Genomic DNA, 22,805 nt, shown 5'->3' with positions numbered 1-22,805 from the left:
CGCCGGGTCCCCCGGAACCCCCTGCCGCCGTCCCCCACATCGCGGGACACCAGGGCTCCCTCGGGCGTGCAGGGGGCGCAGGCTCCCGATGACGCGTGACCGCGCGTCGGTGACGCGCGGCACGCCGAGGGGCGGCCACTAGCAAGCCGGGAAATCTCACGGCTTGCGGAACCGGCCACACTTTAATAAAGTGTGTCGGTAGTGTAGGTCCCGTGGTCACGCCTTGTTTGTGGTGAGCACATCGTGACACTCTGTCTGTAAAGGGATCCCCAAAAGTGTTTTAAAGATGCAAGGTGATGGGAGCTATGTAGAGATGAGCTAATCCGTCCAAAACCTCGCATTTCTCCCCCAAAATCCGTTTTGTGGTGTAAAACCCGAAGACGGATTTGGTCGGGTTTTACTCTAAATCCGCCATTGGATACAATCCATTGACGGATTTGCAGAATCCATTCCGTGCACGGATTGCGGAATCCGCGGAGTGTATTGGCAATAATAATTTAAAAATCCGCAAACCGCGAATTGCCCTTTTTGAGATTGATCCACTGAAATCTGCGGACCAAAGAAACCGGCTGATCCGCTGCGGATCCCAAGCCGCCCCTAAAAAATTCCCCAATCTCTAGAGCTACAGGTATGTATAAAACGTCCAAGTTATTTGTGGCAAAAAGGACGCACAAGAATAGCAGGTTAATGCGTTTCCGTGCGCCAATGTGTAAAACCAATTTTTATGTGTCGTGTGCTGTGTGTGTCAACTTCTGTGACTGAAAGAAAAAAAACGATGCTGGGAGGAGGTGGTTAGAGGCGGAGTTTGGGTGTTGCCTGTGGCGCATATACTCTATGCAAGATATGTAAAAACTTCAAATAGGCGCCATTTTGTGCACCAATGACGCTAATGAGTATAGGCGAGAAATTGTTTTGTTTAACGCAATGCCCTTTTTCTGTTTGTTTAAAAATAAACACTTTTCTTTACACATACCCCCGACATCTACAGAGTCCAGCCGCATAAAATAGAAAAAAGTCAGTCAGGCTATATTGCATGAAATTGTAACGTTAATAAAAATTAAATGTGTTTTTTTTTTTTTCAGGATAGATTTTAAGATGACACCTTTAGGTTGTGAAAGTCACATTAGGTTGTTTTTTTATTTGTTTATAGGACTATGTCCTGTATAACTGGTATAACAAAACCCGGATAATATATAATATGCTGTTAAAGCTGTGCGCAGATTTTCTGTTTTGCAACCAGGAGCGATGGTAAATAAACAATCCCCACAAGTGCTTGTACTGAAAACAACGGGCAATCATATAAAGAAATTTTGTCTGGAAACAACAGCAATTTGCTAAAAACTGTGCTTCATTTTTTTTTTTTTAAACAGGACACTTTGGAGAAAAGGGTGGGGATAAGAGAGAAAACCCGCCCTATACACTGGGAAGGGAGTGGGAAGGTTTGCAGTTAGCCATCATTTCCTGTAAAGCGAGGGCAGGGCTCAACCTGCCCAGCAGAGAAGGTAAACGCAGGTAGGAAATAAACCCACTCACACGGCTGGTGTCTGGCTTGCTGCTGTTTCTATGAGGCACGGAGAGCTTGTCAATGAGGGGCCCACAAGAAGAGATGACGTTCTAAGAGGATGAAATCATCCCCAGGAGATTTCAAGTGAAAAGGTACCTGTGTATGGGACAGGTAGAAGAGGGATACACAGGAGGAGGACAGCAACAGGAGGAGCGCAATGTCTGCGAGTTGTGGCCTGTGGTATAGAGGCAGAGAAGGGCTCTGCCTCTTGCTGATGGGGATTCTTCTCACCTGGCTGGTTCCAGACGTGACAGGTAAGACAGGATCTCTTTACACAAATGCTGCCTACATGTCCACCTACGCTTCAGCTACAAATGCTTTTTTCTTTGACGTTTTGTAAGTTCTTTTAGATAAACACTGGCCCCTGAAGTGGGAGAACATATTTTGAGATGGAACTCTGTGTGTGCTAAATGTGTAACCATTGTTTTTACCACTGCGAGAGTCGCTTAGGGCCTTATTCTATATACAGCTAAACGGCCGGGATATTTTTGGCTCAATATCCTGATACTGGGTAAATTGAAATTTATAGCCGCTTTAGTGTGTATAAAATGACTTGATGTGAGCGCTCCTCTGGGCAAGTGTCTCTTCCCATTCTCTTTTACTTTGTGAATGTTTTATGCGCCTGGGAATTTTGACATTGTGACTTTAGCCTCCACGCTTTGAGGTGCTGTATATAACATGGATAGGGTGGCATTTTAGCATGCTTCTGTGTACGGTAAACAAGGTCGTCATTGTATTGCTAAAAAACATTTGATTCTCCTGCTGTGAGCCCTAATGCTCCATACACCCAACCAATTCTGTAGCAGCTGAAACCTCACCCGTAATGATTCACAACTTGGCACAGGATACAGGACCTGACACCTTTTTGGATTATAAAAAAAAAAACTATTGTTATGCAGCATTAAGAATACATATTTAGCAATACTTAAATAGTAAGAGCATGTTTAATTTACTAGTCATTGACCATTGCACACCTTGCAGTTGTACCATACATAAATTATTTTGTCTTCTACCTACTGTCCCTATTTCTGCCTGTGTGTGAGCAGAGAGGCGCTCCCTGTGTCCCATTGGTAAACGTTTTGGACCTTCAGCTAATTACAGCAGCTTGAAAGGCCAGGGCTGGTTTGATAAATGATCAGTGTGTTCTAGGGAAGATATACATGTAGCCCATGTATCCTCACCCTCTGTGTGATACGTGTCTACGGTGTACGTGTGGTGCAATACCTGTGGCTCACAGGAGGTCTGAGCCTCCGCTGCAGGGAGCCTGGGGTGGATTCCGGAACAATCTTGGTCAGCGCCTCCACCTATAACGCATCCTACTATGTGGATTTGCCCGTTACAGGACTCACATACATACTGTATATAGGCATTCACTCACAATAAATACACTGGGTAACACAGAAACGTTTACTGATAGTAACTTACATCTATATATTGGCTACTGGTTACAGCTACCCACTAGCCCTGCACGGCTGTAACCTGCCCACCAATGTCCCCACAGTATCTGATGAGGCCCTCGGGCACTCTACCACATAAATGCCCCCAAGGTTATAACCCCCAACCCTTAGGCGTGATCAGCGCCGTCACTGTACAGTGTATGGTGGTGCACGTGAGGAAGATACCTGCCGGGTGTGTCCACCCCCGGGCACGCTGGCTTGGTCTTGAGACGGATGGGTTCCAAGGACCCAGTACTGCAACCCGCGAAGCCTCCGCCTCTAGTTGGGTGGGTCCCGTGTGGATGGTACCACCTTAGAAATATCTTTGTATGGTGTCTGGTCCCAGACACTGTTGAACAGGAGACCGCCGTGTCCTGTCTGTGTCCCTCACTCACTATGGTACTACAGGGGGCCGTGTCCCTATACTATGGGCCGGTCCCTGCAGCAACCACAAGCTGAGGGGAGTCAGGGCCTAGGGGGAATCTGGCCTAAAGCAGAGGGTCACTGACCCCTGCACACATACCTCTTACCCCTAGCTTGTCCCAGCACCGACTGACTTGCTTCCTAGCGCGCGCAATGAATCAATATCCCCTTCCAGGGGAATCTCCAGCCCTATTGGCTATCGTGCTACATGTGACCTGCATGCCCCTAGGTATTAGGGGGCTTGTAGTCCCTTGCGGATCCTCTGCCTATTACCTCCGCGTGTGCCTAGTGTACCACGCATGCGCAAACTGCAATGGCTGCAGAAACTCCTGCGCATGTGCGAACCACCAACATTGCGGCGCCCTGCAGAGGGAGCCGCCGGCGAGCCCGCCGGCACCCGCAACATCCCTCACAGCGGCGGTGGTGAAGGGGGAGAAAACCGACCGGGGGACCAGGGCTACACATATAAAGGTACATACAAATCCAGAAATACAAGCGTTTTTTGGGGCAAATGATTTTCAAATATAATTGTGTGCATATTGGCGCTTTCATAGCAAACGCTCGCTTGTAAGCTCTTGTATCCCACAACGAGAGGAATTACGGTGTACCTGTTTCCTTGTGCCCATGGTTGGAGGGCCCGCCATTGTGTCAACGTTGAGATTCTCCATCACTTGCCTCTACCCCGCCTTTCATTCACTAAGGCCGAGCTCATTCAGCCTACTTCACGACCTGGCGTGCGCGCGTCTGCGCTCCTCTGTCTGCTGGGCAATGTGTGCTCGTCCCCAGCAAACTGAATGATGGTGTTTCTTTTGTTACATTTCACTCATTTGGCTGGCGAAATACATATGACGCTGCTGCCGCACGAAATTACAACTTGAGCTGTCTCCCTCAAGTTTAGCAGCGTCAACGCTGTACTTGGCCTCCAGGAGTCGTTTGTAGACGGAAAACTGTCATACACCAACATCAAAGAGTGCCGGACGTGCGCACGCACATCGCGTAGCAGGTACAGTGAGCGGGGCCTAAGTCCTGTTCTCTCTCTGGAACTCATTAGTATTATGTGAAGTATATTACCCCCTAGTCTGTGTTTCATTCCTAGCCAGTATACCAAGGAAGTCTCTTCCCTTCTTCCTATTGCTGCTGCGTCGTGTAATAAAGTGTCCCATTATATGGCATCAGTATTGTATGGCTTCTATTCAGTATAACGTGAAGCCACTTCTCCAGGCCACATTGGGAGGCTCTGAGCTTCATTCATTTCGAAGGAGTCCAAAGGCTACCCTGCCATGGGTAGTGGGAGCTCACTCGGCTACTGTATACCGTGCTTTACATACGTTGTGGTAGTGTCAAAGTAAACTGTAATCACTCAACAGCTACTGCTTTCCATGCGTGGCATTGACTTTGCTGTGGTAACATAGCCATATACACTTGGCTGGGTCAGAATACACAAAAACAAACGCATCTTATTAGGTTCTAGTGATTAGACCACTTAACCCAACTATTCTGCTCTTTTATAGCTTCAAGAGATGCAAGAAATCATTTCACATCGTTAGTTACAAGACAGAATGTTTTGGGTTTGAAATAAATGATAAAACCTTAAAGCAGCAATCTCCGTGTGTGTGTGTGCGTATGTGCTCATTTGCATGTCATTTCCCAGAATCCCTTGCTGCAGTGGAAGTGCTGTGTGCTGGGCGATAATGGTGAAAGACAGGGTTGCAGACCTGTCTAAGACATGCAAATGAATATACAGGAATATTTACAGTTGCTATATGCTATACTGTGGAGGGTTTTTGTCACTTTTTTTACCCACCATAACCTTTTATATATATATATATATATTAAAGTGACAGAAAATATAGACAGCGCCCTTCACACACTACACCTAAATTGCTGCAGCCCTGATAGATGTGGCAAGAATTTGCACCAGGCAAATATGCCCAATAAACAGTGGTGTGAAAATAACTAAATGTATTCTGGCAGGAAAAACTAAAAGTGACTATTAGATAAAAACACAAAAACAAAAAAATAAGTGTGCATAACAGTACCTATTAGAGAAAAAGAGAAAAGAAGCGCCCGATCCTTGTGTAAAATCAGATGAACAAAGTTTTAATATTAAGTGTGCATTTGTCTTGTCCATGAGATATTAAAACTTTGTTCATTTGATTTTACACAAGGATCGGGCGCTTCTTTTCTCTTTTTCTCTAATATATATATATATATATATATATATATATATATATATATATATATATATATATATATATATATTATATATATACTGTGCCTCCAGTGCTCAAATGGCCGCTTTTGGCAGCTATATAATGACCCCACTAGATGGCCACCTTAAGCTCATTGGCCAGGACAACTTAGTTGTTAATAGGTAAGTCATGGTGCTTTAATTGTAATAGGCTGTAAAGATATCTCTAGATCTGAGGTGGGCAACCCTGTCGCCAATCGCCACAAGTGGCGAATTGGCCATAAAAGTGGGGTGCGTTTGAGCTTACAGCTCTCACAGTAAAATAAACCTTTTCCTGATGGCGTGTGCTGGTTTCCGCTTTCTGAATGATTCAACGGAGTGAAGCAGCCTATTTTGATCTGGTTCAATACTGATTGGCCGGCGAAGCCGGCCAATTCAGTTAAACAGCAATTCTACTTGTTGCCAAGTAGAACAAAGAAAAACCAGTCAAACAAATATATAAGGGAATCAGCAAGTGCACTGTAAAAAATGCACTTAAAAAAGAAGGGTTAACTCAGAAGAACCCCTGATGGGGGATACCGAGCAGAGCACCCCGCCTAACGCCCACTGGGAGGCAAACTCCGAAACCGTCCCAGCGGACTCGGCGTACGTGAACTCTGCCCGAATACGGGAGTGCACCAGCGCCCGGAACACTGCCACGATGTTCGTTGGGACCCCCTTCTCCAAACGCTGCTTCCTGGTCTTGTAAATGGCTACCTTAGCCACTGCCAGGAGCAGGTTAACTAGGAGATCCCTAGGCTTATTGTCTCGGGACACTGGGCACCCAAAAATAAAATGATGAGGGGAAAAACCCAGCCAGAACTGCAGAAGAAGGCTCCTCAAGGTGGATAAGAGGGGCTGCAGTCTGGCGCAGCTCAGATAAATGTGGAATACGGACTCCCGCTCGCCACAGAAGGGACAGGCGACGGGGGAGTCCGTGAAGTGTGCCAAATACTCTCCTGTGCTCAGTGCACCGTGGAGGACCCTCCAACTCAAATCCCCGGCGGGACGGGGAACCAAAGCTGAATAGAGCTCTCTCCACCGGGGTCTCTCGTCCTCGTTCCCAAAAAATACCCGCCTCCAGATGGTATCTGGGCGGGTGACAAGGGCGAGGTAGTGCACTATATGGAGCACCAGAGAATACAGGACTTTCCTCGGCATGCCGCGAAAACATGCCGGGGACATATCCCCCAACCTGCTGAGGTTTGGGGAGATAGGAACTCGAGGGGGTTGCCTTGGTCTGGGTTCTACGCAAAGATTCGGAGAGCTGAAGTTGATAGGTTGACAAGGCTCTCCGGTCTGCAAAACCCCCTCGATGAAGGTGCGTGAGTCGGGGTGGATGGCATCTTTAATCTCCTGGATCAAACGACGAGGGACGCGGGCAGTAAGCAGACCCATACGGGGCGCGAGCTCCTCTGCTCCTACCCAGTCTCGCCGCTCATAGTCCAGGAGATCCCCGACTCTGGTCACCTGCGCCAGGATTAGCCGGCGGCAAATAGAGGGTGAACCCAACATCTGAGCCCCCACTGCCGGATTATACAGCAGGGGCTCAGCGAGGAAATCAACCCCCGCCGCCCGTTCCTTCCTGGTCGCGGAGACCAGTTTCCAGGCCTTCAGTAAGTCCCGGTAGTATGCCGGCAGCACCGAGAGGTCTCTACCTAAACCCTCAGGCCTGATGATAAACAGTTGCCGGTCATACCTCATATTGCGCAGCAGGCGAAAGAAAAAGGTCGCCAGCTGGCACCACTGCGGAGACGGATCTGCGAATAGGTATCTCTGCAGGTACTGGAGGCGGAAAGTGTGTAACTGGGAGCGGACACACACCACTCCCTGTCCACCCTCCTCCAAAGGGAGACACGCAACTCCCGCAGAGACCCAATGCTTCCCCATCCAGAGGAAATCCATCAACCTCCTCTGGATCTTGTTGATAAATTCGGGGGTTGGACCCATGGCTATCAGCCGGTGCCAAAGCTGACTGGCCACCAGCTGATTAATCACCAGGGTCCTTCCCCTAAGGGAAAGCATTCTCGACAGATACACCCATGACCCCAGACGAGCAATGACCCGTTCTTCAAGATCACTGAAGTTTTCTGGGGCTGGGTCCTCCGCAGCAGACAGGTAGACTCCCAGATACTTGAGAGTATTGCTCTCCCACGAGACATTCCGAAACGTGGGGGGCAAAGAGTCCACCTGTAAGGGACCCACCAATATGCCGGAGCACTTGGACCAGTTGATCCGAGCAGAAGAGGCCGCGGTGTAGACCTCTTGGCACGCTTGTGCCCGCTCTAGATCATCTAGGTCCTGGGCCACGAGGAGCACGTCATCGGCATAAGCCGACAGGACTACTCGCATGTCGGGCTCCCGCAGCACTAGCCCGGTGAGCCTCCTCCTCAGTACGCAGAGAAAGGGCTCAATGGCCAGTGCGTACAGTTGCCCAGACAGGGGGCACCCTTGACGTACTCCCCGACCAAACACAAAAGGTGCCGTCAGGGACCAGTTGATCTTCACCAGACACTCTGCAGAGGCGTACAGCATCTGGAGAAAGCCCACAAATTGTGGGCCGAAGCCAAACGCCCGCAGGGTCTCCATAAGGTAACGGTGATCCACTCTGTCAAACGCCTTCTCCTGATCTAGGGACAGGAAGGCGAGTGACAGACCAGTCCTCTGCGCGTAGTGCATCAGGTCCCGGACCAGAAAAATGTTGTCATGAATGCTCCGGCCTGGGACAGTATAGGACTGGTCGGGGTGAATCACCTCTGCCAGCACGGACTTGAGCCTCAGCGAAAGCGCTTTGGCTACGATCTTATAGTCCGTGCTGAGCAGTGAGACCGGTCGCCAATTAGAGATCTGACGGAGATCCCCCTTCTTCGGCAGCAAAGACAGTATTGCCCGCCGACACGAAAGTGGCATCTCACCGATCTCAAGGGCTTCGGCTAGGACCTCGGTGAAATCAGGTCCCAGCATCTCCCAGAAAAACTGGAAGAACTCCACAGTCAGCCCGTCTAGCCCCGGTGCTTTTCCGTGGGACATGAGACTGAGGGCTTCAGAGAGCTCGGCCAGAGTCAAAGGTAACTCAAGCGGCTCCCTTCCATCCTCACTGACCGTGGGAAGCCCCTCCCATAAGACCCTGCATTTATCTGGCTGGATGGACTCCGGAGAGAAAATATCTACATAGAATCTCCGGGTTCTGTCCCGGATGCTCTCCGGGTCAGTCAGAGGGGTACCGTCCTCTGCCAACAAGCATGTGATATGCCTACGGTTTCCCCTCTTTTTCTCCAGCGCGTAGAAGAGGCGCGACCCGCGATCCATCTCTCGAAGGAAGTTGATGCGGGATCGCACATACGCCCCCCGAGCTCTCCGATCTTCCAAGTCCCGGAGAGTGCACTTCCTCTCCACGTACATACTCTGCAGGTATTGGTCTCCTGCCACAGACAGCCGCTTCTCGAGATCGAGCACCTCCTCCCTGAGGGCCTCAATCTCAGCATCACGCCGCCCGCTGGCACCTTTTGTGTACTCCTGACACACGAGGCGCAGATGAACCTTGCCCACGTCCCACCACTGCTCTAACGTGGCAAAGTCTGACCTGCAACCTCTCCAGGCCATCCAAAAGTCTCGGACCGTCGTCGCAAACCCCTTGTCCTCCAACAACGTATTGTTGAAGTGCCAATATGCGGCCGAGGGTGCTGCAGGTAGCAGTGTCACCGTCACGGACGCACAATTGTGGTCTGAAAACGGCGCCAGCCTAATGGCACTGGACTGGGCTCGCGACAGGCTGTGGCTGGAAATATACAGCCTGTCGATCCGGGACCAGGACATCCGTTCACCCCTAAACACCCTAACATGGGTGAACTCAGTGGATGCCTCAGGATGTTGTTCTCGCCAGACGTCTACCAAGGAGTAGCGGGTGATGACCTCCCGCAAGGCCGACGCAGAACACGGGTGTGGCTCCGGACCATTCCGGTCTTTCCGAGCCTCGAGGGTACAGTTAAAATCACCCCCGAGCACCACGTATTCGTCTGCGTCGACTGTCTCCAGGTATTCAGACATTCTGACGAAGAACTGCCTTCTCAGGGGTCCGGTGGCAGGAGCATACACGTTCAGGAAATTAAACGTGTAGTCCTCGTGTCGGACCCTGATATGCAACAGGCGACCTGGAACAACAGCTCTGGCAAGCAGCAGCTCAGGTTGAAAGGATTCAGAGAACAGGGTCACCACCCCACAAGATGTCGAAGTGAGGTGGCTGAAAAAGACCTTGCCTCGCCACTCCAGATGCCAGCTGGCTTCAGCCTCTGGAGTGGTATGGGTTTCCTGCAGGAAACTCACAGAATACTTTCCCTTTTGTAAAAAGGAGAGTACCTGGAACCTGCGAAACCCGTCCTTACATCCATTTACGTTTAGCGTACCGATGCTCAAAGCCATTGGTAATCAGGAGTCTTGCTTCCCATAGGCGCTCAGGGTACTATACCCCGAGAAGCCTTTACGTGCTCTCGCAACACTTTGTTAAACTTTAGGACCCGAGTATGTTCGATAGTCCCGGAAAGTTTGGCCTTGTGGTTAGCCTTGATGTATACTCTGAGAGATTGGAGAATGACCGAAGCATCCTTCCACCTCTCAAGGGCCAACTGCACCTTCGTATGTCCGTGTCTACAGAGGGTATCATCCAGGAAACTATCTAGCTCCCGGGCAGGGATAATGGTGATCGAGGAGTCCACCGACTCCATGGTGCCAGAGGACTCCCCTCTGAGCCCCAACTCCCCAGGCTCCTCTTGGCTGGAGAATTCAAGACCCCCGTCCTTCTCTGCGGGGGCCTCTCTCAGCCCTAGATTGGATCCCCTCCTCGGTGTTTCCACGAGGGGGTCCACTGTGCTCTCCACCTCCATCCCCAAGTCAGGATGTTCAGGGGCAGCTGGTGGCGACATGGCAGAGGCAGTGGTCTCCCGAGAGTCCTCGGGGGCCACAGAAACACACATGCCACGGGTGTTCGCATCACCCACGGGAGGGCACTCACCAACCGCGGGAGGGCCCTCACCATCCGCGGGAGGGCCCCCACTGTCCGCAGGAGGGCCCTCACCATCCGCGGGAGGGCCCCCACCATCTGCGGGAGGGCCCCCACCATCTGCGGGAGGGCCCCCACCATCTGCGGGAGGGCCCCCACCATCTGCGGGAGGGCCCCCACCATCCGCGGGAGGGCACCCACCATCCGCGGGAGGGCACCCACCATCCGCGGGAGGGCTCTCACCAACCATGGGGGGGCACTCCTTAGCAAGGGCTTCATTGGGAGGGTCTTTCCCAGCGTTCACTCCCAACAAAGTGCCTGCCCAAAACTCTGCACCAAGAGGGTTCAGGTCAGACAACTCCCAGATGTAATCGGAAGTGCTCACCACAACACCCTCCAAACCCTCATCCACGGGGGTCAGCCCTATCCCATCTCCTTCCTCTGGTGACGCAAACCGGGGCTTTTTATCCCTATGTGCGTCACCCGAAGGCGGTACAGCCGAAGGGGGATCTTGGTTGGCTCTGAAGATAGGTGCACTCGGCATGTCAAATTTACCGAAGCACAATTCTCCAGGGGATGCTCTCCAACCGAGAGGGGCGCTGGGAGGCTCCCCAACGTCCCCAGAGGCGTCGGGTACCTCCAGCTGCATTCCCTCCAGAAATTCGAGGGGGGGGGGCTGAACATTTGTGGGATCTGGCTTACACTGGTTAATCCCAACCAGTGGGCCGGGCAGGACCACCTTGTGCGGAACTGATTTTTCTTTCCGCTTCCGAGACTTCAGAGGGTAAACGTAATCTGGTTCACCCTCAACCTCCTCAACCACCCTCTTATTGGTTTTTGATTTGCTCTTCCTGGGGATTGATTTCCCAGGAGAGGGTGCCGCTGTCTCCATAGCAGGAGTTTCCTCCCGCTCCCCTTCACCCTGTACGGTGCTTACAATGGGGTTAGGGGGTTCTTGGGGGGGGACAGCGACAGAGGGTGACTGTTTTGGGGTGACTTTGTTCTTCCCCCTCTTTTTTGAGAGGAGAGGTTCAGATGTCACTGTTTGAGTTGCGACAGTGACATCTTCTGTGGTCCCAGGGGGGACCTGGGCCCTCAAGCTCTTTTCCTTCTCCCTCTGTTCTTTGGGGAGAGGTTCAGATGTCACTGTTTGAGATGGGGCAGTGACATCTTCTGCGGTCCCAGAGGGGGCCTGGGCCTTCAAGGGCTTTTCCCTCTCTCTCCTTCTTTGGGGGAGAAGTGTAGACGTCACTGTCCGAGATGGGGCAGCGACATCTCCTGTGGTCCCAGCGGGGGCCTGGGCCCCCGAGGGCTCCGCTGCGGTGGGTGCAGCGGCACAGGGCGTTTCCTCCTGGGGGGAGACAGCGCTAACAGAGGCTGGCCGCTCCAGGGCGACCCCCTCTCCTTCCTTCCGCTCTCCAGGAAGAGGTGCAGAAGTCACTGTTCCGGATGGGACAGCGACATCTCCTGCGGTCTCAGGAGGGACCTGGGCCCCTGAGGGCCCCGCTGTGGTGGGCACAGCGGTACCGGGTGTCTTGGCAGAGGGAGGGGCGGGTGCAGGAGTTGGGATGGGTCCTCTGTTCCCTCTGAGGCAACTCCTACGAGTGTGCCCCAGCTCTCTGCACAGATAACATCTAACCCCCTCCGTGCCATAAAACACAGTGTATGCTATGCCCTCGTAGGGCACCCTAAACGAACCCTCCACAGATTCATTGCTCCCTGGCAGCAGCAGTTGTACCTGCCGCCTAAATGAGAGTACATGCCTCAGCGCCCTATCTCTGCAGCCCAAAGATAATTTTATTATGGGGGACTTAATGTCTCCCAGGGCTTGCAGGTACGGCTTCATGAGGCAATCTGGGATGAAGGGGGGCACATTTGACAGAATGACCTTTGTGCCTAACCCCTCCATGGGTTCCATAGGGATGTATTTCCCCCCTACACTGATGCCTTTCTGCACCAGGTAGTGAATGGCAGCCAGCGTACGAAGGAAGAAAATGCCCCTCCCATACATTTTGCTGGCCGCCACCACAGCAGAGGGACCCACCACATCAGCCACAGCCCTCACATATATCTCCATGTTTAGGCCAGGTGACATTGGGCACCTCACCCCAAGCTTCCTGCTCAAACAGGGCGTGGCCCCAGCATTGTTGTTGCTGGGGTCAACACCTGCAACTGCCACATGCGCCCATGTTGGAACTGGGACTGCAGGGGTTACGCTGCTAACAGGTGCTGGGGGAGGCGTGGCCAGGGCACTGGAAGGACCAGGCCTAGGGCTGTCACTAAGAGTGTTGCTCCTAGGGGCCACAGTTTTTGGTGTTCTGTAACCGGGCGTCGCCCCCGTTGCTGCACTAGTCCTATTCCCCTTTCCAGGCATGATAACAAATAAGCCTCTAAGTCAGGGGAAGGTATTGCTTAGTGAGAGAGGTATTGAGAGAAAACTGTCCCTTTAAGAAGAGATCTCTCTGCAAGGGGAAAAAAACAGCAGCTTTTAAAACCTGCTGCAGTTTTAAATCTTTTTCCTCTTATTATTAACTCTCTCTCTCTGTTATAGTAAGCAAACACCACAATTTACAAGTCTTTATAGAAAAGACACAGAGCTCTCAATAGCAAGTGAGAAAAGGAATCAGGCTTAAGAAAAACAAAAGAGTGAGATTGGAAGTTTAAACAGCCAGTAAAAACCTCCAGTAGTGAGGGAGGAGAGAGGGGTGAGACTGCAGTTTTCCAGCCAGCTAAACTGCAGCTATGCTGGGTTAAATCACTGCAGCCCCTGGGTGAAAACCAAAAACGGTTTTTAAGCCTGAAAATGCACCCAAAACCCTCTATAAACCTCCCAGTATACTCACAGTATACTCCCCCACAGATCCAAACCAAAAAATACCAAATAAAGAAAGAATAAAGTTGATTCCTTACCAAATGCCTGGAGCTCTGTACATACACTTCTGAGTGGAAGCAGCCTATTTTGATCTGGTTCAATACTGATTGGCCGGCGAAGCCGGCCAATTCAGTTAAACAGCAATTCTACTTGTTGCCAAGTAGAACAAAGAAAAACCAGTCAAACAAATATATAAGGGAATCAGCAAGTGCACTGTAAAAAATGCACTTAAAAAAGAAGGGTTAACTCAGAAGAACCCCTGATGGGGGATACCGAGCAGAGCACCCCGCCTAACGCCCACTGGGAGGTAAACTCCGAAACCGTCCCAGCGGACTCGGCGTTCGTGAACTCTGCCCGAATACGGGAGTGCACCAGCGCCCGGAACACTGCCACGATGTTCGTTGGGACCCCCTTCTCCAAACGCTGCTTCCTGGTCTTGTAAATGGCTACCTTAGCCACTGCCAGGAGCAGGTTAACTAGGAGATCCCTAGGCTTATTGTCTCGGGACACTGGGCACCCAAAAATAAAATGATGAGGGGAAAAACCCAGCCAGAACTGCAGAAGAAGGCTCCTCAAGGTGGATAAGAGGGGCTGCAGTCTGGCGCAGCTCAGATAAATGTGGAATACGGACTCCCGCTCGCCACAGAAGGGACAGGCGGCGGGGGAGTCCGTGAAGTGTGCCAAATACTCTCCTGTGCTCAGTGCACCGTGGAGGACCCTCCAACTCAAATCCCCGGCGGGACGGGGAACCAAAGCTGAATAGAGCTCTCTCCACCGGGGTCTCTCGTCCTCGTTCCCAAAAAATACCCGCCTCCAGATGGTATCTGGGCGGGTGACAAGGGCGAGGTAGTGCACTATATGGAGCACCAGAGAATACAGGACTTTCCTCGGCATGCCGCGAAAACATGCCGGGGACATATCCCCCAACCTGCTGAGGTTTGGGGAGATAGGAACTCGAGGGGGTTGCCTTGGTTTGGGTTCTACGCAAAGATTCGGAGAGCTGAAGTTGATAGGTTGACAAGGCTCTCCGGTCTGCAAAACCCCCTCGATGAAGGTGCGTGAGTCGGGGTGGATGGCATCTTTAATCTCCTGGATCAAACGACGAGGGACGCGGGCAGTAAGCAGACCCATACGGGGCGCGAGCTCCTCTGCTCCTACCCAGTCTCGCCGCTCATAGTCCAGGAGATCCCCGACTCTGGTCACCTGCGCCAGGATTAGCCGGCGGCAAATAGAGGGTGAATCCAACATCCGAGCCCCCACTGCCGGATTATACAGCAGGGGCTCAGCGAGGAAATCAACCCCCGCCGCCCGTTCCTTCCTGGTCGCGGAGACCAGTTTCCAGGCCTTCAGTAAGTCCCGGTAGTATGCCGGCAGCACCGAGAGGTCTCTACCTAAACCCTCAGGCCTGATGATAAACAGTTGCCGGTCATACCTCATATTGCGCAGCTGGCGAAAGAAAAAGGTCGCCAGCTGGCACCACTGCGGAGACGGATCTGCGAATAGGTATCTCTGCAGGTACTGGAGGCGGAAAGTGTGTAACTGGGAGCGGACACACACCACTCCCTGTCCACCCTCCTCCAAAGGGAGACACGCAACTCCCGCAGAGACCCAATGCTTCCCCATCCAGAGGAAATCCATCAACCTCCTCTGGATCTTGTTGATAAATTCGGGGGTTGGACCCATGGCTATCAGCCGGTGCCAAAGCTGACTGGCCACCAGCTGGTTGATCACCAGGGTCCTTCCCCTAAGGGAAAGCATTCTCGACAGATACACCCATGACCCCAGACGAGCAATGACCCGTTCTTCAAGATCACTGAAGTTTTCTGGGGCCGGGTCCTCCGCAGCAGACAGGTAGACTCCCAGATACTTGAGAGTATCGCTCTCCCACGAGACATTCCGAAACGTGGGGGGCAAAGAGTCCACCTGTAAGGGACCCACCAATATGCCGGAGCACTTGGACCAGTTGATCCGAGCAGAAGAGGCCGCGGTGTAGACCTCTTGGCACGCTTGTGCCCGCTCTAGATCATCTAGGTCCTGGGCCACGAGGAGCACGTCATCGGCATAAGCCGACAGGACTACTCGCATGTCGGGCTCCCGCAGCACCAGCCCGGTGAGCCTCCTCCTCAGTAGGCAGAGGAAGGGCTCAATGGCCAGCGCGTACAGTTGCCCAGACAGGGGGCACCCTTGACGTACTCCCCGACCAAACACAAAAGGTGCCGTCAGGGACCAGTTGATCTTCACCAGACACTCTGCAGAGGCGTACAGCATCTGGAGAAAGCCCACAAATTGTGGGCCGAAGCCAAACGCCCGCAGGGTCTCCATAAGGTAACGGTGATCCACTCTGTCAAACGCCTTCTCCTGATCTAGGGACAGGAAGGCGAGTGATAGACCAGTCCTCTGCGCGTAGTGCATCAGGTCCCGAACCAGAAAAATGTTGTCATGAATGCTCCGGCCCGGGACAGTATAGGACTGGTCGGGGTGAATCACCTCTGCCAGCACGGACTTGAGCCTCAGCGAAAGCGCTTTGGCTACGATCTTATAGTCCGTGCTGAGCAGTGAGACCGGTCGCCAATTAGAGATCTGACGGAGATCCCCCTTCTTCGGCAGCAAAGACAGTATTGCCCGCCGACACGAAAGTGGCATCTCACCGATCTCAAGGGCTTCAGCTAGGACCTCGGTGAAATCAGGTCCCAGCATCTCCCAGAAAAACCGGAAGAACTCCACAGTCAGCCCGTCTAGCCCTGGCGCTTTTCCGTGGGACATGAGACTGAGGGCTTCAGAGAGCTCGGCCAGAGTCAAAGGTAACTCAAGCAGCTCCCTTCCATCCTCATTGACCGTGGGAAGCCCCTCTAATAAGACCCTGCATTTATCTGGCTGGATGGACTCCGGAGAGAAAAGATCTACATAGAATCTCCGGGTTCTGTCCCGGATGCTCTCCGGGTCAGTCAGAGGGGTACCGTCCTCTGCCAACAGGCATGTGATATGTCTACGGTTTCCCCTCTTTTTCTCCAGCGCGTAGAAGAGGCGCGACCCGCGATCCATCTCTCGAAGGAAGTTGATGCGGGATCGCACATACGCCCCCCGAGCTCTCCGATCTTCCAAGTCCCGGAGAGTGCACTTCCTCTCCACGTACATACTCTGCAGGTATTGGTCTCCTGCCACAGACAGCCGCTTCTCGAGATCGAGCACCTCCTCCCTGAGGGCCTCGATCTCAGCATCACGCCGCCTGCTGGCACCTTTTGTGTACTCCTGACACACGAGGCGCAGATGAACCTTGCCCACGTCCCACCACTGCTCTAACGTGGCAAAGTCTGACCTGCAACCTCTCCAGGCCATCCAAAAGTCTCGGACCGTCGTCGCAAACCCCTTGTCCTCCAACAACGTATTGTTGAAGTGCCAATATGCGGCCGAGGGTGCTGCAGGTAGCAGCGTCACCGTCACGGACGCACAATTGTGGTCCGAAAACGGCGCCAGCCTAATGGCACTGGACTGGGCTCGTGACAGGCTGTGGCTGGAAATATACAGCCTGTCGATCCGGGACCAGGACATCCGTTCACCCCTAAACACCCTAACATGGGTGAACTCAGTGGATGCCTCAGGATGTTGTTCTCGCCAGACGTCTACCAAGGAGTAGCGGGTGATGACCTCCCGCAAGGCCGACGCAGAACACGGGTGTGGCTCCGGACCATTCCGGTCTTTGCGAGCCTCGAGGGTACAGTTAAAATCACCCCCGAGCACCACGTATTCGTCTGCGTCGACTGACTCCAGGTATTCAGACATTCTGACGAAGAACTGCCTTCTCAGGGGTCCGTTGGCAGGAGCATACACGTTCAGGAAATTAAACGTGTAGTCCTCGTGTCGGACCCTGATATGCAACAGGCGACCTGGAACAACAGCTTTGGCAAGCAGCAGCTCAGGTTGAAAGGATTCAGAGAACAGGGTCACCACCCCACAAGATGTCGAAGTGAGGTGGCTGAAAAAGACCTTGCCTCGCCACTCCAGATGCCAACTGGCTTCAGCCTCTGGAGTGGTATGGGTTTCCTGCAGGAAACTCACAGAATACTTTCCCTTTTGTAAAAAGGAGAGTACCTGGAACCTTCGAAACCCGTCCTTACATCCATTAACGTTTAGCGTACCGATGCTCAAAGCCATTGGTAATCAAGAGTCTTGCTTCCCATAGGTGCTCAGGGTACTATACCCCGAGAAGCCTTTACGTGCTCTCGCAACACTTTGTTAAACTTTAGGACCCGAGTATGTTCGATAGTCCCGGAAAGTTTGGCCTTGTGGTTAGCCTTGATGTATACTCTGAGAGATTGGAGAATGACCGAAGCATCCTTCCACCTCTCAAGGGCCAACTGCACCTTCGTATGTCCATGTCTACAGAGGGTATCATCCAGGAAACTATCCAGCTCCCGGGCAGGGATAATGGGGATCGAGGAGTCCACCGACTCCATGGTGCCAGAGGACTCCCCTCTGAGCCCCAACTCCCCAGGCTCCTCTTGGCTGGAGAATTCAAGACACCCGTCCTTCTCTGCGGGGGCCTCTCTCAGCCCTAGATTGGATCCCCTCCTCGGTGTTTCCACGAGGGGGTCCACTGTGCTCTCCACCTCCATCCCCGAGTCAGGCTGTTCATGGGCAGCTGGTGGCGGCATGGCAGAGGCAGTGGTCTCCCGAGAGTCCTCGGGGGCCACAGAAGCACACATGCCACGGGTGTTCGCATCACCCACGGGAGGGCACTCACCAACCGCGGGAGGGCCCTCACCATCCGCGGGAGGGCCCCCACCGTCCGCATGAGGGCCCTCACCATCCGCGGGAGGGCCCCCACCATCTGCGGGAGGGCCCCCACCATCTGCGGGAGGGCACCCACCATCCGCGGGAGGGCTCTCACCAACCATGGGGGGGCACTCCTTAGCAAGGGCTTCATTGGGAGGGTCTTTCCCAGCGTTCACTCCCAACAAAGTGCCCGCCCAAAACTCTGCACCAAGAGGGTTCAGGTCAGACAACTCCCAGATGTAATCGGAAGTGCTCACCACAACACCCTCCAAACCCTCATCCACGGGGGTCAGCCCTATCCCATCTCCTTCCTCTGGTGACGCAAACCGGGGCTTTTTATCCCTATGTGCGTCACCCGAAGGCGGTACAGCCGAAGGGGGATCTTGGCTGGCTCTGAAGATAGGTGCACTCGGCATGTCAAATTTACCGAAGCACAATTCTCCAGGGGATGCTCTCCAACCGAGAGGGGCGCTGGGAGGTTCCCCAACGTCCCCAGAGGCATCGGGTACCTCCAGCTGCATTCCTTCCAGAAATTCAAGGGGGGGGGGCTGTACATTTGTGGGATCCGGCTTACACTGGTTAATCCCAACCAGTGGGTCGGACAGGACCACCTTGTGCGGAACTGATTTTTCTTTCCGCTTCCGAGACTTCAGAGGGTAAACATAATATGGTTCACTCTCAACCTCCTCAATCACCCTCTTATTGGTTTTAAATTTGCTCTTCCTGGGGATTGATTTCCCAGGAGAGGGTGCCGCTGTTTCCATAGCAGGAGTTTCCTCCCGCTCCCCTTCACCCTGTACGGTGCTTACAATGGGGTTAGGGGGTTCTTGGGGGGGGACAGCGACAGAGGGTGACTGTTTTGGGGTGACTTTTTTCTTCCCCCTCTTTTTTGAGAGGAGAGGTTCAGATGTCACTGTTTGAGTTGCGACAGTGACATCTTCTGTGGTCCCATGGGGGACCTGGGCCCTCGAGCTCTTTTCCTTCTCCCTCTGTTCTTTGGGGAGAGGTTCAGATGTCACTGTTCGAGATGGGGCAGTGACATCTTCTGCGGTCCCAGAGGGGGCCTGGGCCTTCGAGGGCTTTTCCTTCTCTCTCTTTCTTTGGGGGAGAGGTGTAGACGTCACTGTCCGAGATGGGGCAGCGACATCTCCTGTGGTCCCAGCGGGGGCCTGGGCCCCCGAGGGCTCCGCTGCGGTGGGCGCAGCGGCACAGGGTGTTTCCTCCTGGGGGGAGACAGCGCTAACAGAGGCTGGCCGCTCCAGGGCGACCCCCTCTCCTTCCTTCCGCTCTCCAGGAAGAGGTGCAGAAGTCACTGTTCCGGATGGGACAGCGACATCTCCTGCGGTCTCAGGAGGGACCTGGGCCCTTGAGGGCCCCACTGTGGTGGGCACAGCGGTACCAGGTGTCTTGGCAGAGGGAGGGGCGGGTGCAGGAGTTGGGATGGGTCCTCTGTTCCCTCTGAGGCAACTCCTACGAGTGTGCCCCAGCTCTCTGCACAGATAACATCTAACCCCCTCCGTGCCATAAAACACAGTGTATTCTATGCCCTCGTAGGGCACCCTAAACGAACCCTCCACAGATTCATTGCTCCCTGGCAGCAGCAGTTGTACCTGCCGCCTAAATGAGAGTACATGCCTCAGCGCCCTATCTCTGCAGCCCAAAGATAATTTTATTATGGGGGACTTAATGTCTCCCAGGGCTTGCAGGTACGGCTTCATGAGGCAATCTGGGATGAAGGGGGGCACATTTGACAGAATGACCTTTGTGCCTAACCCCTCCATGGGTTCCATAGGGATGTATTTCCCCCCTACACTGATGCCTTTCTGCACCAGGTAGTGAGTGGCAGCCAGCGTACGAAGGAAGAAAATGCCCCTCCCATACATTTTGCTGGCCGCCACCACAGCAGAGGGACCCACCACATCAGCCACAGCCCTCACATATATCTCCATGTTTAGGCCAGGTGACATTGGGCACCTCACCCCAAGCTTCCTGCTCAAACAGGGCGTGGCCCCAGCATTGTTGTTGCTGGGGTCAACACCTGCAACTGCCACATGCGCCCATGTTGGAACTGGGACTGCAGGGGTTACGCTGCTAACAGGTGCTGGGGGAGGCGTGGCCAGGGCACTGGAAGGCCCAGGCCTAGGGCTGTGACTAAGAGTGTTGCTCCTAGGGGCCACAGTTTTTGGTGTTCTATATCCGGGCGTCGCCCCCGTTGCCGCACTTGTCCTATTCCCCTTTCCAGGCATGATAAACAAATAAGCCTCTAAGTCAGGGGAAGGTATTGCTTAGTGAGAGAGGTATTGAGAGAAAACTGTCCCTTTTAGAAGAGATCTCTCTGCAAGGGGAAAAAACAGCAGCTTTTAAAACCTGCTGCAGTTTTAAATCTTTTCCTCTTATTATTAACTCTCTCTCTGTGTTATAATAAGCAAACACCACAATTTACAAGTCTTTATAGAAAAGACACAGAGCTCCCAATAGCAAGTGAGAAAAGGAATCAGGCTTAAGAAAAACAAAAGAGTGAAATTGGAAGTTTAAACCACCAGTAAAACCTCCAGTAGTGAGGGAGGAGAGAGGGGTGAGACTGCAGTTTTCCAGCCAGCTAAACTGCAGCTATGCTGGGTTAAATCACTGCAGCCCCTGGGTGAAAACCAAAAACGGTTTTTAAGCCTGAAAATGCACCCAAAACCCTCTATAAAACTCCCAGTATACTCACAGTATACTCCCCCACAGATCCAAACCAAAAAATACCAAATAAAGAAAGAATAAAGTTGATTCCTTACCAAATGCCTGGAGCTCTGTACATACACTTCTGAGTGGAAGCAGCCTATTTTGATCTGGTTCAATACTGATTGGCCGGCGAAGCCGGCCAATTCAGTTAAACAGCAATTCTACTTGTTGCCAAGTAGAACAAAGAAAAACCAGTCAAACAAATATATAAGGGAATCAGCAAGTGCACTGTAAAAAGTGCACTTAAAAATGAAGGGTTAACTCAGAAGACCCCATGATGGGGGATACCGAGCAGAGCACCCCGCCTAACGCCCACTGGGAGGCAAACTCCGAAACCGTCCCAGCGGACTCGGCGTTCGTGAACTCTGCCCGAATACGGGAGTGCACCAGCGCCCGGAACACTGCCACGATGTTCGTTGGGACCCCCTTCTCCAAACGCTGCTTCCTGGTCTTGTAAATGGCTACCTTAGCCACTGCCAGGAGCAGGTTAACTAGGAGATCCCTAGGCTTATTGTCTCGGGACACTGGGCACCCAAAAATAAAATGATGAGGGGAAAAACCCAGCCAGAACTGCAGAAGAAGGCTCCTCAAGGTGGATAAGAGGGGCTGCAGTCTGGCGCAGCTCAGATAAATGTGGAATACGGACTCCCGCTCGCCACAGAAGGGACAGGCGGCGGGGGAGTCCGTGAAGTGTGCCAAATACCCTCCTGTGCTCAGTGCACCGTGGAGGACCCTCCAACTCAAATCCCCGGCGGGACGGGGAACCAAAGCTGAATAGAGCTCTCTCCACCGGGGTCTCTCGTCCTCGTTCCCAAAAAATACCCGCCTCCAGATGGTATCTGGGCGGGTGACAAGGGCGAGGTAGTGCACTATATGGAGCACCAGAGAATACAGGACTTTCCTCGGCATGCCGCGAAAACATGCCGGGGACATATCCCCCAACCTGCTGAGGTTTGGGGAGATAGGAACTCGAGGGGGTTGCCTTGGTTTGGGTTCTACGCAAAGATTCGGAGAGCTGAAGTTGATAGGTTGACAAGGCTCTCCGGTCTGCAAAACCCCCTCGATGAAGGTGCGTGAGTCGGGGTGGATGGCATCTTTAATCTCCTGGATCAAACGACGAGGGACGCGGGCAGTAAGCAGACCCATACGGGGCGCGAGCTCCTCTGCTCCTACCCAGTCTCGCCGCTCATAGTCCAGGAGATCCCCGACTCTGGTCACCTGCGCCAGGATTAGCCGGCGGCAAATAGAGGGTGAATCCAACATCCGAGCCCCCACTGCCGGATTATACAGCAGGGGCTCAGCGAGGAAACCAACCCCCACCGCCTGCCCCTTCCTGGTCGCGGAGACCAGTTTCCAGGCCTTCAGTAAGTCCCGGTAGTATGCCGGCAGCACCGAGAGGTTTCTACCTAAACCCTCGGGCCTGATGAAAAACAGTTGCCGGTCATACCTCATATTGTGCAGCTGGCGAAAGAAAAAGGTCGCCAGCTGGCACCACTGCGGAGACGGATCTGCGAATAGGTATCTCTGCAGGTACTGGAGGCGGAAAGTGTGTAACTGGGAGCGGACACACACCACTCCCTGTCCACCCTCCTCCAAAGGGAGACACGCAACTCCCGCAGAGACCCAATGCTTCCCCATCCAGAGGAAATCCATCAACCTCCTCTGGATCTTGTTGATAAATTCGGGGGTTGGACCCATGGCTATCAGCCGGTGCCAAAGCTGACTGGCCACCAGCTGATTAATCACCAGGGTCCTTCCCCTAAGGGAAAGCGTTCTCGACAGAT

General features: G+C 53.0%; 1 protein-coding gene across 1 annotated transcript in view; it reads left to right on the top strand.

Annotated features, from left to right (window-relative positions):
* The first annotated feature begins 1,439 nt into the window (after positions 1 to 1,439).
* CDCP1 (CUB domain containing protein 1) overlaps positions 1,440 to 22,805 on the top strand; it is a 94,745-nt gene continuing 73,379 nt past the window's right edge. Inside the window, exon 1 of the mRNA XM_075586728.1 lies at positions 1,440 to 1,818. Coding sequence (XP_075442843.1) covers positions 1,722 to 1,818 — 97 coding nt within the window. The 5' untranslated portion in view covers positions 1,440 to 1,721. The remainder of the gene's footprint in view (positions 1,819 to 22,805) is intronic.

The sequence above is a fragment of the Ascaphus truei genome, chromosome 2 (assembly GCF_040206685.1).
Source record: "Ascaphus truei isolate aAscTru1 chromosome 2, aAscTru1.hap1, whole genome shotgun sequence".
Taxonomy (NCBI): domain Eukaryota; kingdom Metazoa; phylum Chordata; class Amphibia; order Anura; family Ascaphidae; genus Ascaphus; species Ascaphus truei.
Note: the sequence above shows the minus strand (reverse complement) of the source record. Positions and strands in the feature narration are given on the sequence as shown.